The 15,913-nt window shown below is 38.3% G+C and overlaps 1 protein-coding gene across 1 annotated transcript in view; it reads left to right on the forward strand.

Moving 5' to 3' along the window:
- The window catches only part of LOC139741483 (uncharacterized), a 149,279-nt gene extending 135,047 nt beyond the window's left edge, over positions 1–14,232 (forward strand). Inside the window, exons 12-22 of the mRNA XM_071652068.1 lie at positions 2,441–2,628; positions 3,435–3,604; positions 4,697–4,855; positions 5,722–5,848; positions 7,520–7,618; positions 8,398–8,493; positions 9,158–9,321; positions 10,686–10,877; positions 11,636–11,715; positions 12,395–12,496; positions 13,586–14,232. Coding sequence (XP_071508169.1) covers positions 2,441–2,628; positions 3,435–3,604; positions 4,697–4,855; positions 5,722–5,848; positions 7,520–7,618; positions 8,398–8,493; positions 9,158–9,321; positions 10,686–10,877; positions 11,636–11,715; positions 12,395–12,496; positions 13,586–13,761 — 1,553 coding nt within the window. The 3' untranslated portion in view covers positions 13,762–14,232. The remainder of the gene's footprint in view (positions 1–2,440; positions 2,629–3,434; positions 3,605–4,696; positions 4,856–5,721; positions 5,849–7,519; positions 7,619–8,397; positions 8,494–9,157; positions 9,322–10,685; positions 10,878–11,635; positions 11,716–12,394; positions 12,497–13,585) is intronic.
- Positions 14,233–15,913: the final 1,681 nt, after the last annotated feature.

Genomic DNA, 15,913 nt, shown 5'->3' on the forward strand with positions numbered 1-15,913 from the left:
ACATCCCCCACAGACACATCTATGTCATAGTTTAGTTTTGTTCTTTCACAGTTGATGAAAGTTGCTAGAATCACTTCCTCTAGTTTAGCTGTAAAAACAAATAGTGCATTGCTGTCAACATGTCTCCACAGCGTGCTACACCTCCTATGTGCAACTTTTCAGTTTTGAATGCCAAAAATAAACTTCAGAGGCCATGACTGCCCATCTTGAGTAATTCAAAGACATAAGTGGGATTGGAAAGGGCACACACTGGCTGGTGTCCTCCGCCGATGATCGCAGACGGCTCCTGTGGCCAATATTTTTGCTGTCACGACCTCTAAAACAGCATATTCCATGTTCTCGAGGGAAAAGGAAGTACAAGAATTCCTCGCCTTGACATGAATTAGCCCTATTCCCTGCTCGGTGCCGAGCACTGACGTCAACTCACCCACAGAGATGTCAATGCTACTTTTTGTAAGCCACATTATTTTTTACCACTAACACATGAACGCTCATGGAAAGCATTCAGGTTTTCAAAGACTTGAACATTTTTGTAGAAGCATCTATGCTAGAAATGCAGTACAGCACAGTTGTTGAGAAAATTATGAGCTTTGCTGTGATGTAGATTGTATGATAAAGCTTCATGGTGTATGGCTATACCATGATGCTTTTGGTTTACTGTGGCATATTGCAAACAAAATATGCGACATTGTTAAGCCGTCGACTGAGTCAAGCATGTGAACATGGCACATGAAGTATTAATACAACCATGGAAGGAAACTTCAGTCACATAAAAGTTCACTTTAATATAGAAAATGAAATTTTTGTAAAATGTCAGTAGAATTCATAAAAGGGATGTTGTGGAATTTTCAGACTCAGTTTACCATGTTTTCATGCAGCAGTGACAGTGATACCTTACACAATCACATTACAACGTCAGTGAGGCAGTGCTGTCTCTCTTAAGTAGTCCTCCATTGTGAAGACTTTTATTCAGCGATAATTAGCCTATGAGGTTATCTCAGGGATAGGTGGATCAGTGTGACTGTCAATAGAACTGTTTTCCCCCACATGACTTTGAAGCAAATGAGCTAGATAACAACAACTAAAGCCGAAAAGATCTTTCTCAGAAAGTTAAGATGTCCAATTAGATATGAAAATATGAACATTTTTACATGTACATCAATCATGTTAATGTAGGAGTGGGAAGTTTTTAATTAGTCACTGGAATCTAATTTTTGTCATTACCCATGCCAACATGAAGTAATGCTGCAACATTTTCACCCTTTTTTTTCTTTTTTTTTTCTTTTTTTTTTGGGGGGGGGGGTGGGGGTTGAGCTAAACTGTGATGTGTCACATCCCAAACCTGCTACCTTGCATGACACATTCATGCTAAATCTGTGGGATTAACATTGATGGTACAGTTTACCTCCGGTGGTGTAACAGCTGCCGGCCCAAATCAAAGGCAGTGGATGGGCATAATGTGAGGAAATGGTACAGGAAAGGCAAGAGTGAGGCCACATAATGGCTCCAGAATAGAGAGGAAAAAAGAAAGGACTTTGAGTGGGTTCCATGACATTTTCTCCTGTGACAATCGCTCCCATGAAATATCTGCACACTATTAAAGCCAAACATAAGTTCTACCCACAAACATAACCCTAACCCTAATCATAATTCTCACATCGAACTAAATCAAAAACTCATTACAACCCTAACCTAACCCAAAGTCCTCAGAGAATAAGACCAGAGCAATTGTCACAGGCGCAAATGTTGTGTCCCTTTGAATGAGATACCCAAGAATAAAGATTTGATCTTCATCAATCAGTCCCCCTTAATACCCACCCCCACCCACAAAAAGAAAAAAAAATAAAAGTAAACAAACAACAAAAAGCAGGAAAATTTCTGGTGTTGTGACCCATACAATGTGATCCAGAGTATCTTTTCTACTTTATCTTGTCCCATGTTATAATGGATGCACTGTGATTGTACAGTCACAAAGAATTCAATGTGGATCTTTATGTCTGTTCAGAATCCAGACATTTCTTATGCTGATATGATTCTGACAGCAAAGATTCTGGTGGTAAAGTTGACCACAGTGAGGATGGTAAATGTGATTATGCATTTGATATTTGTCATGACTGTGATGATGAGAATGGTTTTAATGATGATGATGATGAAGAAAAATTGAACAGTGGCTTTGATACAATGGAAAGAATTGGTAATAGGGAGAGGCACATTTCAGTAGCAGTATACCAGCCACTTCAATACCTTCATGTCTGAACTGAAGACTTATCTTTTCCACCAACTTTGTGAATGATGTGTGACACATTGTGGGAGCCGGGGGCCTTCGAATGTTTCTACATATAAATGGCACTATATAAATGCTGATTATTCATCATCATCATCATCATCATTATCATCATCACTTTTATCCTGTTTCATTATCCTCCCTATCAATGCTCAGATGACACCTACAGCGACTTTGATGACGACGATGAGTTCAGCGATGATGACTACTACCTGCCCCCTCCCAGGGATGGGCCGGTAAGGGAGGGTAGCAAGGCTTTCCGGTCCTACTGGTGTGAGCTACCGGAGGTTGTCAGCAGTGGGCTGCTGGGAAACCTTACTCAGGAGGAGAAGAAGATGCAGGAGGTAAGGAGAGGAGAGGAGAGATGGATGAAGAAATATATCAACAGTGGGACATAGAAATAGAGATAGATAGATATATAGAGAGATATATAGATACTTGGAGAGATAGGTAGATAGATAGGGATATATTAGATAGATAGATAGATAGATAGATAGATAGATAGATAGATAGATAGATAGATAGATAGATAAATAGTTAGATAGATAGATAGATAGATAGATAGATAGATAAATAGTTAGATAGATAGATAGGGATAGATAGATAGATAGATAGATAGATAGATAGTTAGATAGATAGGGATAGATAGATAGATAGACAGATAAATAGATAGATTGATAGATAGAGACATAGATTAGATAGATACTTTCAATACATAGAAAGATGTATAGAAGGAGAGACTTTTAAATGGATGATTTTAAGGTGGATAGGTAGGTGAACACTTATTTGGAAATATGGATAGATGGATAAATAGGTAGATAGATCCACAAACAGATCGAGGCATAATAGAAGAGATATATTTGTCGTAAGACATTCACTTGACAGGTACAGGGTGTGAGGTACAGGTAGTCAAGCTAAATGTTAGCTGTGGAACATAAGTGTCTACAACAGATCCACACGTTAAATGTTAGCTGTGGAACATAAGTGTATACAACAGATCCACATGTAGAAAGACAGAGAGATATGTTAACATGTTAATTGAGATATCTGTGTGTACTCGGTATGTTCACAGTAGAGGTAGAAACAGTAATGGTACATTTTTTTTTCTTCTTTATGTCTCTAATTTGTATGTGTTTCTCATTTTGTCCAGGCACTGTTTGAAATCATCACCTCTGAAGCATCCTACCTGAGGAGCCTAAATCTGGTGGTCCAACACTTTGTCGAGGCCCCTGTGCTATGTCCTCCCAATGGGCTACTCAAGAGACCTGAGCACCACTCTCTCTTCTCCAACATCAGAGCTATCAGAGATATCAGCGAAAGGTAACCACTGAAATATGGCTTAGATGACGACTGGTGATGCTTGTGGTGATAGTGATCCTAAACAGGATGAGAGCAGGATTGATATGTTTCTTGGGGAAGATGATGACAATGATGGTGATGATGATGATAATGATGATGATAATGGTGATGATAATGATGGTGATGGTGATGATGATTACAGTAATGGGGATGGTGATGAAGATAGTGAGGGTAATGGTGGTAGTGATGATGATCATGATGGTAGTGATTGTGACAGTGATGATGATGATGATGACGATGTTGGTGGGGATGATGATGATGCTAATGATGATTTCATAAGTATCATGACTTGCATGGTGGCAGTAAGGATGACCATAGTTGTGGTAGCTAGTGGTGATGGTACCTTTTAGTGACAGTATAAAAGAGATGGATGTTGATGCCATGGTTAGCTTGAGTGGTGGGAACAGTGGAAAACTCATCTTAGAGTAAAGGACTGGAAAATAAGGATAATTATTCTTAAACTTGAGCAGACAACAGAAGTCATTTGCTTATTAATATATTTGATATAAATGTAAAATGAAATGTATGCTTCTCTGACAAAGCATTTGTTGTCTTGAAGGCTGCGTGGTGAAAGGCTGTAGCTTTATTGGTGTGCAGCATGTCATGTTTATGCAATCTTTTTAGACTGTAGCCCCCAAAAGTACCTATTTATTTAATGTTCAGACAATATGTTAGGTCCATAACCTTGGGGAGGACCCAATTGCTTTAGGTGAACCACTGAATGTCTAGGTCCCTTTCTGGACCACACTTGTCCATGAAAGCATATTTGTAGTGCACTGCAAATCGACAAAGTTAAGAAAAAGTTAGTTGGCTTTTGAAATTAGGAGAGTCAATGTAATATACCCTTCATCTAAGAGTCATAGAAAGTTGTGGAGATGAGAGCACAAACATTAAATACTAATCATTATGGCCCATTCTTCTTGTGATTATGGTTAGTTCTCCCACTTTTTGATGATGTTTCTTCTTCTACTCCTTGGTGATATATTTTTGTGTCTTCTTCTACTCCTTGGTGATATATTTTCTTATCCTCCTTGATGACATATCTTCTTCCAGACTCCTCCTGGAGTTGGAGCAGCACCAGCAGGAGAGCATCCTCCTTAGCGACGTCTGCCGCATCCTCCTCAACCACCTGAGGGACCAGCGCTTTGAGCAGGGCTTTGTCACCTACTGCGCCAACAATCAGTACCAGGTCCGGGCCCTGGACCAGTTCAAGTGAGTATATGCAGACGCCTCTGTGTGCTTCTCTGTAGGTATTTGAGCATCTTATATTTAGTCATTTACCTGTATGAGGTGTCATTGGTGGTGCACACCATACTGCCTTTGTCGCCTTCAAGATGCCTTTCAGTAACGGTATATATTAAAGGATGTATAAGACGTGGTTGTTGTACATGGCAGCCATATATCTGAGAGCATTTTAAACACCATTACAAGAAAAAAAAATTTATCCCGCTCACCTGACTGGCAATGCTGGGTAGGGCAAGGGCCGAACACTTTTAACATGCAAGTACGTACCATTACTTTACGTGCCTGACAGTGAGTTTTGGTTGCACTTTGAAAGTAGGAGATCAGGCTTGTACTTCCACTGTTAAAATGTTGTCTTGTGTGGTACTTCTTTGATGTGTCGTGATGTATTTGATTAATACCATATCACTATGCAGTAATACTTCTAGCAATGCATTCTACACTATACTTTAAACATTTTAAGTCAGACGGTGATTTTCTTGTAATCTCAGTTGAGTTCCATGCTATTGACTTGCTATGAAAGAAGTAAAAATGTATAATAAAAATAAGAAGTTACAAAGAATGTTTGAAAAAGAAAACAGAAAATGGCATGCCTGCATCAATGGGTTTAAAGATAAGACAAGATAAATGGATCAAAAGGAGGCTTGATAATCACTCCTGTCCAACCCCAAAAGTTACCAAAGAGTAAACGGTGATGAAGATTGTAATAATGATGACGATGGTGAATTGAGAGACAATGAATCATAGTAGGGCCACACTGAAGACTGTTGTACCCAAGCCAATATCAAAATGGCTCCACAAGTGACTATATACACGATTCTATCTTCTCTTCCAAGGAACAACATCCCTGTGACGTCAGCCATCAGAGATCTAGAATCCTATGCAGAGTGCTGCTCACTGGACCTTCTCTCATTCCTTATGCTGCCCTTCCAACGAATCACCAGGCTTCCTCTACTCCTTGAGGTAAGACTAAAGGATGAACACACACACACACACACACACACACACACACACACACACACACTATGCATAATTTTGTAGGGTCCATTTCATCCACAGTACATCCGCTGAGTCCATGATACAGGATATCTTTGAGACCCTTGAAATTCTCTGCAGCTGTCATTGTGTTTTGAGATTTGGTAGCTATTATAAAGTTGGAGAAATCCATCCATTTGTCTTGCCATGCTTGTCAAGTTATATTCCTGCATTTCTGTCTCTTTATATTTGCCATCTTGGATCAGAGTTTTCAGAGATGAATTTGTGTATGTTTTCCATAACTTTCAGAAGTTAACATAGGGATACATATGAGGATTCAGGGGCTAATGAAAGATGGTAAAAAAAAAAACCCAAACAAGCATAACAGCTTCGGTTTTCAAGCCAAATTTAGTGACTCGTTTGTTTTGTGTTTGCCACATTTAATTTCATGCTGTGTTATCCTGTGATGAGTAAACACATTGTTGTGATGTAGAAATGGATTTTTTCTTTTTAAAGACTCTTGCATTGAATGGCATGTGAGGCACATAACTTTCAGTGACAGATGGTCAAAACATTGCGCTAGCTGTTAAAGGCCTGTTAGCGTGGCGAATTTATGGGCCAGAGTGGTCCGATTCATTCGCTACACTGCAAAAAGTCCGGTGTTAAATATGAAACACCGAGCTGGTGTTAAATTTCCGGTGCTCATTCATGGTGTTAGATTAACACCTCCGGGTGTCATTTCAAAATATAAAATTGTCGTTTTGAATACTAGTAGTTTCTTAGGGACTGAATTTCTTGTTAATTCTGAACAAGACGATGAAGAATTTTCTGATAAAGTACTTGATTTTTGAAAAAAAGTGTAAACACATTTACACCACAGTAACATCAGTTGATGTGGTCTCCTATTGAAGCTGGACGGGTGTTATACCATTGAAATCAACACCACCAATATCAAATCAACAACATGTGGTGTCATTAATGAATTAACTCTAGCGCAGTGTCAAAAATATCACCAGCCACAGTGTCAAATTAACACCACGAAGTGCCAGGTGAACACTTTTTAACACCGTCACAATACATTTTCTACACCTGTGGGTGTGGTCCTTTATTGAAGCTTGATCGGTGTTAGATTTAACACCCATGGTGTGAAATCTAACACCGATGTTTTTACAGTGTACCCACATAGGGTACATGCGAAAACCATGAATAGCATTGGTCAGTGCATACAATGTATGTGCATCAAAGCGTTCGCTCATCAGTAACAGTCAACCATAATTGAGGTTTTTCGGCTCTGTGTGTGTACTTACACAGAGATTAGTGATAAAGCTAAACTGTAAAGCCAGATGTATTCACCACATGAAATTTTCACGAATTGGAGCCGACAGCCTTTTTGGCGGCATGAAATGTTCGCGAATTGCCATGGGCATTCAACGCATATTGTGTATACAGAAACTCTGGCATGAAATTAAAAATGAACGAAATTAAAATGCATGCATACATTCTTCATTTTACAGTACACAATCTGTTACAGGGACTCTCAAATGTGTCTGAGCCAGGTCAGTCTTCCCCCTCTATGGCATCCCCACACTGCTATGTCTGTAAGAAACAAAAATGTACACATGTACCCTGTGCAGGCAATAAATCTCTCCATCTTTGTCACATGATTCCATCTCTGGTCTACAGGCGGTGATTTCCAGAGCCCCAGAAGGAAGTGACATGATGAAGTACGCAGTGGAAGCCTTCACAGAAGTCAGAAGGGTAAATTGGACTTAACAGATTGTCTTCTGGGATATCTTTTATATTTCCTCTCTGTCTCTCACTCTTGTATTTTAACCCCCCTCCCTTTTCTCTCTTTTATCTTTCTACTTTACTATCTAATTTCATCTCTTCCACTCTTATTTTTTTTCCTCTTGCTGTCTATCTATCTAGTATCTAACTATCTAATAGTATCTATCTATCTGTATCAGTCTATCTATCTATCTATCTATCTATCTATCTATCTATCTTTCCATCTATCTATCTATCTATCTATCTATATATATATTTATCTTTATCTGTCTATCTATCAATGAATCTATCTATCTATCTATCTATCTATCTATCTATCTATCTATCTATCTATCTATCTATTTATATGTATACCTACCTATCTAGATATATCTATCTTGTCTATCTGCCTATCTATCTGTCTCTCTATTCATCAACATGGTGTATCGATCCTTATATTTAACTTTGTGTGCATTGTAGATGGAGGGGTGTAGCCTTAAATGCTTGTCTGAATTTAATAGGCAGAAAGGCAGATGTAATAACAGTTTGTTACATTATTTTTTTTTTCAGCAGGGCTTCATTAGTTTTGTGCAATCTTATTTTTCATATCCATTGTTCCATGTATCTTAATTTTCTAGCATTTACATGATACACACACCTGTTGTGCTGCTGTTCTTTGTTGTTCATGTGGACCATCTTACCAACTTGTTGACTGTGACCTATGACCTGTAAGTTTTTGTATACTTATTCCTTTTCTGTTGTCATTGCAGATGGCTGAGAAATGTAATGATGAGGCTAAAAGGATGGAGATGATAGAAGAGGTCACTATTCTGGCCAGGCAGCTGGACTTCAAACCTGGAATTAAGGTAAGTTAGACCCTGTCTAGATTATATGCACTTGTAAGCCAGCTCCTGTTTCACCTACCTTCTGTCAGTGCTAAAGATTCTTGTTAATATGCTGAAGGTTATGTTATTCAAATGAACCATCACTTTGAGTTTTCATACTGCTCTGCACCCTTACTCTTCTTTTACATTCAAATTAAAGTTTGTGCAAGAGTATCAGAAGAGGAAATTATGGTCTCATTAACCTGTTGGTTCATTCGAGCAGGTGTCTATGGGAAACGTTTTTTATGGCAAAATGAGGTCATCAGTGGATTTAGAGGTCTTGCATTAATGAATAACCATAGAGCTTATGACACAAGATGGACAATAGCAGAGTTCAAAGTGGATTTGAACTATGAACCTTCCATTGAGCTGACACCCATGGTGTGACCTACCCATCACAGCGTAGGGGGTAGATTTAATGTAATTGTTATTGTTATTATTATTGTTGAGGGTGGTAGACATCATAGAGTTGTTAGTCTTTGCTCAAGACTGATTCATATATTCACACCAAGAAGATATGTATTACATTGAAGAAAGCTAACTACACTGTGATATAACATACTCACTCCTTTTACATTCAGACTTCAAATTTTTGAGTCAGCATATTTTATGTATACATGTTTGTCCGTGTCTGTTGCTTTGGCAGAAAATGGACATTTCACAGAGTTCAACAATCGTGAAGCGAGGCACGGTTGACTCCATCGTGTCCCAGGCCAACATTCTTGGAGGCAAGAGGAAGGCCATCGCTAAACACATTCATTGTATTGTATTCACAGACAAAGTACTATTAGCCAAGGAGAAAACCAAAGGGTAGGTTTCATTTCGGATTGTGTGCTGTTCTTATTTCTCTCCTTTTTTGTGTGTGTATTTTTATTAATGGACCCTATGCATAGGGTTTCTTGAGCATTGAAGAAGCAATCTTTCTGGAGAGTTGTTACATCTCTGTAGTGGGTATAGAATCCTCTGTGGGCAACACCAATCTAAAAATGTAATTCATAGATTGGAAAAGTCATGGACTGCTAAAGATTTTGTCCAAATATCAGTACTTTCACTCTAAATTACAGGGTGTGTACAGTTCTGGTCAAGGTGAGGATTTAGCTTTTAACGTTTTGCGAGATATTCAGAAGCCACTCTATGAGATGTCAAAGCGCATGCAATTCTAAGGGGTATCAAAAGTTTATTTGATGAAAATCGGTTTTTAAATGGCTGAGATATCCAATAGCAAGGTGAAACAAAGAGATCTTAATAAAAGGTATGGCCTGTCGCCTTTTATTATTATCACTTTTTTGGATATCTCAGCCATTTGAAAACCAATTTTCATTTATAAAAAAAAACATTGAATCTTTCTTAAAATTACATGCTCCTTCATATTTCAAAAGAGGTTTCTTATTATCTCACTTAGGAATGTTCAAAACATGAATCCCCACCTCAACCAGAACTGTACAGTCCCTTTAAACTTTTTCAAGCCCTATGCATGTCTCAATGACCTGTAATACTTACAAGCTGTAGTTGATTATTTTTCAGTTGATAGACAGATGACAAGTGGAATGTTGAATCTCTGGAAGACTGGTATGGGAGAATGGTGTCCATCATAGGCAAATTCATAGCACCCATCTAAATGAGCTGAAGCCATGATTAGTGCAATATCTGAATCGTATCATGTGTTGTCATTGATGGAGTGGAATAATTCTTACATTATCATTTTGGAGAGTGAAACTCCCCAGACAGTTGACTATGTGCTCTCTATGTCAGGGGCCAGAAAAAGAGAAATGTTTCCAAGAGACATACAATGTTGAACAGAAAGTGGGCAGGCATTGTCATTGATTTTATTGTTTTTATAATAACACTCAAGTCCAGTCTATGTACTTGAAAGTCTTCCATGTCATCATCATCCAGTTTTTATTCGGGTCTGATGTCCCCCAACACAGGGGCTGGCCAGATTTACCTCACTTTATTAACAGCAATTGGTGTCACACCTTCTTTCCACCTCACCCAATTTGGGGCATCCTCCTTCCTAAAGCAATCCTTCCCAAACAGACCAAAGGAATAAAAAATGATCCCCCGAAATATGACGTCAAGCACAGAAAATGTATAAACAATATAGTCATAGTTGATGTTAATAAATAGATTGAAAGTTATATGTGATTGCTTGTTGTGTTTTCACGAACTAACAGAGACCAGAAGAGGTACGACGTGATCGACTGGTGTCCGAGGAACCTGGTCCAGGTCCAGCCAATAGACCAGCCGACGATGTGCTCCAAGCTGGCTGATGGCGTCCCACCGGACTGCCACTGTATCTTCTCAGCCAACCTACTCCAGAACAACCAGCGCAAGACAGCAGAGTTTATCCTCAACGTCAAGTCCTTGTGAGTGTGTCTTTTGTTTTTTTAAGTTTTCCTGGAAAAAAAAAGAAGAGAATAACTCTCTAAACTGTCAGAGAGAAACATATATATAACAATACATTTATTCATACATAGAGAGATAGATGAGTAGATATGTGGAGAATGGTTGAATTTGTGATTAAGAAACATATTAATTGAATGAGATATACAGTATTAGTATTATCTCGTTCAAAGAGGAAGAGATAGCGATATTTTACCTTTAAGGTAATATATAATGCATTTCTGGTACAGAAGACAATATTTTTGGCACTGTGTTTATTTTGTGAAAATTTTTTGAAAATAAAAGCACATTGAAATATATTGCATAATGGTATCTGAAGTAGCTGACTCTTTTGGGTCAAATTCTCTAGTTTGAGGGCAAGTGGTATTGCAGAGTACACTCAAATCATGGAAATATATACCACATTGGGATGACAACAACAACAGTGATAATGATGTTGATGATGACAATGGTAATCATGATGATGATGATGATGATGATGATGATGATGACAGTGATGATGAAGAGGATGATGATGATGATGATGATGATGATGATGACAGTGATGAGGATGATGATGATGAGGAGGAGGATGGTGGTGGTGATGGTGATGATGATAATGAGGATGGTTGTGATGATAATGATGATGGTGATGATAACGACAATTATGATGACGAGTGTCAATTGGAGCCATGCTGTTTCTTCTCCCTAACCAATTTTCCTTCATCTCCCATGGCAACAGGAGTGAGAGACAGAGATGGATGGATGCCATGTGTCCACCAAGCCAGACAGAAGATGGAGAGAGAATATATGAGTCTTGGGGTAAGCAATGTTCAACTCTATTGCCGTAAGAGCTATATACTCTGCTAACTGTGCATGTACAGAGTTAAGTTGTGTCTGTATATTTGTAAAATCAAATGAGCAGTTAAGCCCTTAAATGGCTTAAAGAAGATGGGCAGAGAATTTATGAGTCTTGGGGTAAGCAATGTGCAATTCTACTGCCTTTAGAGCTATATTGTGTGCTAGCTTTGCATGAATTGTGTGTTTGTAGATTGTTCTTTGTAAGAAACTAGATTAGGGAAATGACCATGGAATGTTTTGATTCTTGTTTGTAAAAGTACAAATTTTATTCAATTCCTGCAGACCTACAGAGACTGACTTTTGTTTTCATTTATTATATGCTGATAGTAGTGAGTGTCCAAAATTAAGAAAGGTTTAGATTGAAATGCAGCTTGAAATTACAGGTTACTGACACAGAATTATAACTTAATGGATTTTGTGTGTGTGTGTGTGTGTGTGTGTGTGTGTGTGTGTGGCATTTCTATGAAACCAATAAGAAACTATATTGGATTGAATTTACAGTTAATGTAATAAGTGCTGGTGATCCAAAAATGAAAACATACAAGTGAAGTTAACATATTTTTAGCTCTGCAATGATGATAAACATATTGTTGATATCATAATCAAAACCATTATGTATTTGCAACTCCTGCCTCTCCAGACTGTCCACAAGTTATTTGCATTACTGACTACGTGGCCAATGACCGAGATGAGCTGAATCTGGAAGTCTCAGACAGAGTGGACGTTTACAAGAAGGTCGAAGGTCAGTTTGAATCCAAGAGCCAAACGTCATCTGACAATCATAGTCGGCTATGTGATTTTCTCCATGATAGTTACAAAGTTAAATTCACGCAGGTTTATGTTTTGGAAATTTTACGCAGAGTATGTACAGATTACTGAAGAAATGTGCTATGGTTTTTTCCCAAATTCCGTGGTTATTAAATTGCAAGATTTTGAAGAGTAACTCTGCACAACTATTGACCTGTATGCTGCCAATGAATGTTCACTTTTTTTTTTCTTTGATTGTAGTTCTACACAGTATAGTTTGTTTGTTTGTTTGTTTATTTGTTTGTTTGTTTGTTTGTTTGTTTGTTTTTTAGTGGGTGTGGTATGGTATTATTACAACATCTGGGTCAGTTTGAATATGTCTTCTTAGCATGCATCATTCAAGGGCAGTGGAACTAGGGAGGAGGGGAGAGGGCACACTTTTGGCTCTTCAAAAAAACAAAAACAAAACAAAACCAAAGACAAAAAAACAAGGCTTTCTGAGGGTTCTGCCCAGATATTCTTTCTTAAGTTAAAAAAAAAACAGCAACAAACAAACAAACAAAGAAAAAGAAACATTCCGAGGCCCCTGTCATTTTAGAAAGAAAGAGATGGGTGTTTTTGTTTCATGTTTCATTTTCAAATGAACTCTTTTGGTATTCAAACTTATTGTCAGGTGTTCGATGCAATTTATTTTCATCAGCACCTACCTATCTCATTGAGCATTTGTAAACAAGGAAAAGGTGCCTCTGAATAGTTAAAAGGCTGCATTTCTTTTGCATCATTTTACAACATCCTTTAATACCACATCATAGGATTGGACATACTTGAAATTTGTCTCAAACAAGATGAATGAAAATTTAAGTCTGCATTATAACATACCACTTTGGCATTTTACAGAATTAATCGTTCAAATTTCCTGATAAGATTCACAGTTTTCTTGTTACAATGACTGTCTACAAGATGTCAGAAGCACTTCTCATGACCCCTCGACACTTAATCCAAAGCTGTCATAGAACTTTTTTTTAGCAACCTCTCTCAACACTTCCCCCATCTTCACCATATCTTTCCTTCCAACTCCCCACAGGCTGGTATGAGGGCGTACTTGTGGGCAGCCACGCCCGGGGCTGGTTCCCCGCATCCCACGTGCAAGAGGTCGTCAACGACCATGTACGCGCCCGCATCCTGAAGAAGAAGCACAAGATTCTTTCCATGTGTGAGGAGCAGATCAGGCTGGCGAGGACTGGTCCAAAGTTCAAGTGAACACCACCGTCCGAACTCCCACCCTTCTCCCCCACCAACCCCACCCACTCCATCCCTTTGCTCGAGTCCCCAACCTCCCGTGGACTTTGAAGCAGTCGTATGCCACTGAAGCTAGCCTGGCATTGCTTGAAGCCGGGTTGAACACTGCTGAGCAAAGTGTGAGTGTCCTACTTGGGGAGAAATCTGACCCTTTCAGCATTACTGCTAAAGCAACAGACAAGACCTTATGGTTAGCTGGGAAGAGCCCAGTGAAAGGAATGAAGTGAGGATTCCCAGATAGAGTTGACCATGAGAATTCCCACACCGATTGTTATGGACACTCCTAATCATGGAAAGTGATTTCTCTATGAGGTTGGAATATCTTCATGAAACTACAATATGTGTATACTTTTCTTGGTGAAATATAGTGACTTTTCATCATTCATCTAGACATGAGACAAGAGCTGGGATTACTAATAAGCAGCCCGTTTGCTGGAAACACAAAATATTATCATTCTTAAAGCAACAAAGGTGTGGTGTGTGCATATCTCCTTGATTTACAACCCTCCTAAAGGTTAATATTGCTATGATTTAACCTTGTATTAAAAAAAAGGGGGGAAGGGTTTTTTTAGAGAGAGTTTGCTTGTAACACCAAAGATGCCTGCTCCAAGTACCATGGAAAGATGACAAATTACAGTATGTTGTGCACTCTATATTATCAAGACTTTAAATTCAGAGCTTAAACACGCTGTCCTTCCAGTTGAGGTACATACACTGAATGCTGATTGTAATCCCGGCAAGTGAGTAGTCGATCCTCACCTGAATTATTGAGCAAAGAAATATTAACCCTCTCTGTACCAGGGACTTTAGACAATGTGTACAAGGCTATGGGGTTTTCTGTGCCAATCAACACTCAAAGCACTCAAAAGGCTGCAAATTGAAGAGGCATTTTAGGAAAGTATATAGATTAGGTATTATAAACAAACTCATGTGAGTCAATCAGGATGATGAGTGGGGTATTGACAAGACCTGTGATGCAAACAAGTGGGTGATGTATGAATGTGTTCTACATGCTTGAACTTACAAGATTTGCTAACATCTACCATGTAAGCAAGGTGTATGGACCAAACCACTTGTATTTAGACTTCTGTGTGTAAATATCTCCCTTTCTCTCACATTAATGGCAGAAGAATATCACTTGTGGTGATGTTGAATATTTATGCTGGTGGTGATGATAGTGTCATCTTTAATAATGATGATTAATGTCATCTTTATGATGATAAAGATGATGATGATGATGATGATGATGATGATGATGATGATGATGATGATGATGATGATGATGATGATGATGATGATGATGATGATGATGATGATGATAATTGATAATGATGGTGATAGTGACAGTAGCCAGGAAAATTGTTTCATTTTGGACAGCAAGAAGTAATATATTTTCTTTCAACCTGCCAGATACATATTCCATCCCATCCACATGAATGTGGTAGGGGAAATAATTTTTCTTTGAGGTTTAAAGTTGTAAAAATATACATATTACGATATATTTTGTATATGTAGAGAAAATGACATTGAAGTAACATGGACTGTGAGAGTTCAGTTCATTTGTGTATTTTGTAGGATCAAAGGATTTGACATAAGCAGCTTTCATGTTGTGTAAAAAAGAATTGAAAAGGATTGCATGAACACTGATTAATTTATAAAGAATTTAGATGAATAGGCCACATGTGCTCAATGGATAGAGACGTTCTGTGGCCTTTTAACCTTTGCCCATAGACTTTCTACCTTCACCTACAATTTTGTGTGCTCTTTTGTGTGTGTTCATGGTGTAATGTGGGTTTTTCATTGTTTTCTCAAGATTTTTGTGGGCTTTCACAATAGAAGAATCAAGTCAAACCAGGTGTTAGAGGGAGGAAACTGTTTGAGACATTTTTAGTATTTTAGCTTCATGTCGTCTGAGTTGAAATAAAACAATGTTAAGCTTAAATCGTGCATCTTGGCCATTTGAGGACAAAACTTCACGTCTTTCACCTGTGACGAGGTAAAGTGTCTTCCATCGATGTTGGAAGTGTGAGACAATAGTGTTGTCAGTTTTTCGAGCATTATAAAAATAATTTCTACTCGATCATGTGCAGAAATTGTAAAGTGAATTATTTTT

This window comes from Diadema antillarum, unplaced genomic scaffold, assembly GCF_040938485.1.
Source record: "Diadema antillarum isolate AM-2024a unplaced genomic scaffold, OU_Dant_1.0 seq00000931_RagTag, whole genome shotgun sequence".
Lineage (NCBI taxonomy): Eukaryota > Metazoa > Echinodermata > Echinoidea > Diadematoida > Diadematidae > Diadema > Diadema antillarum.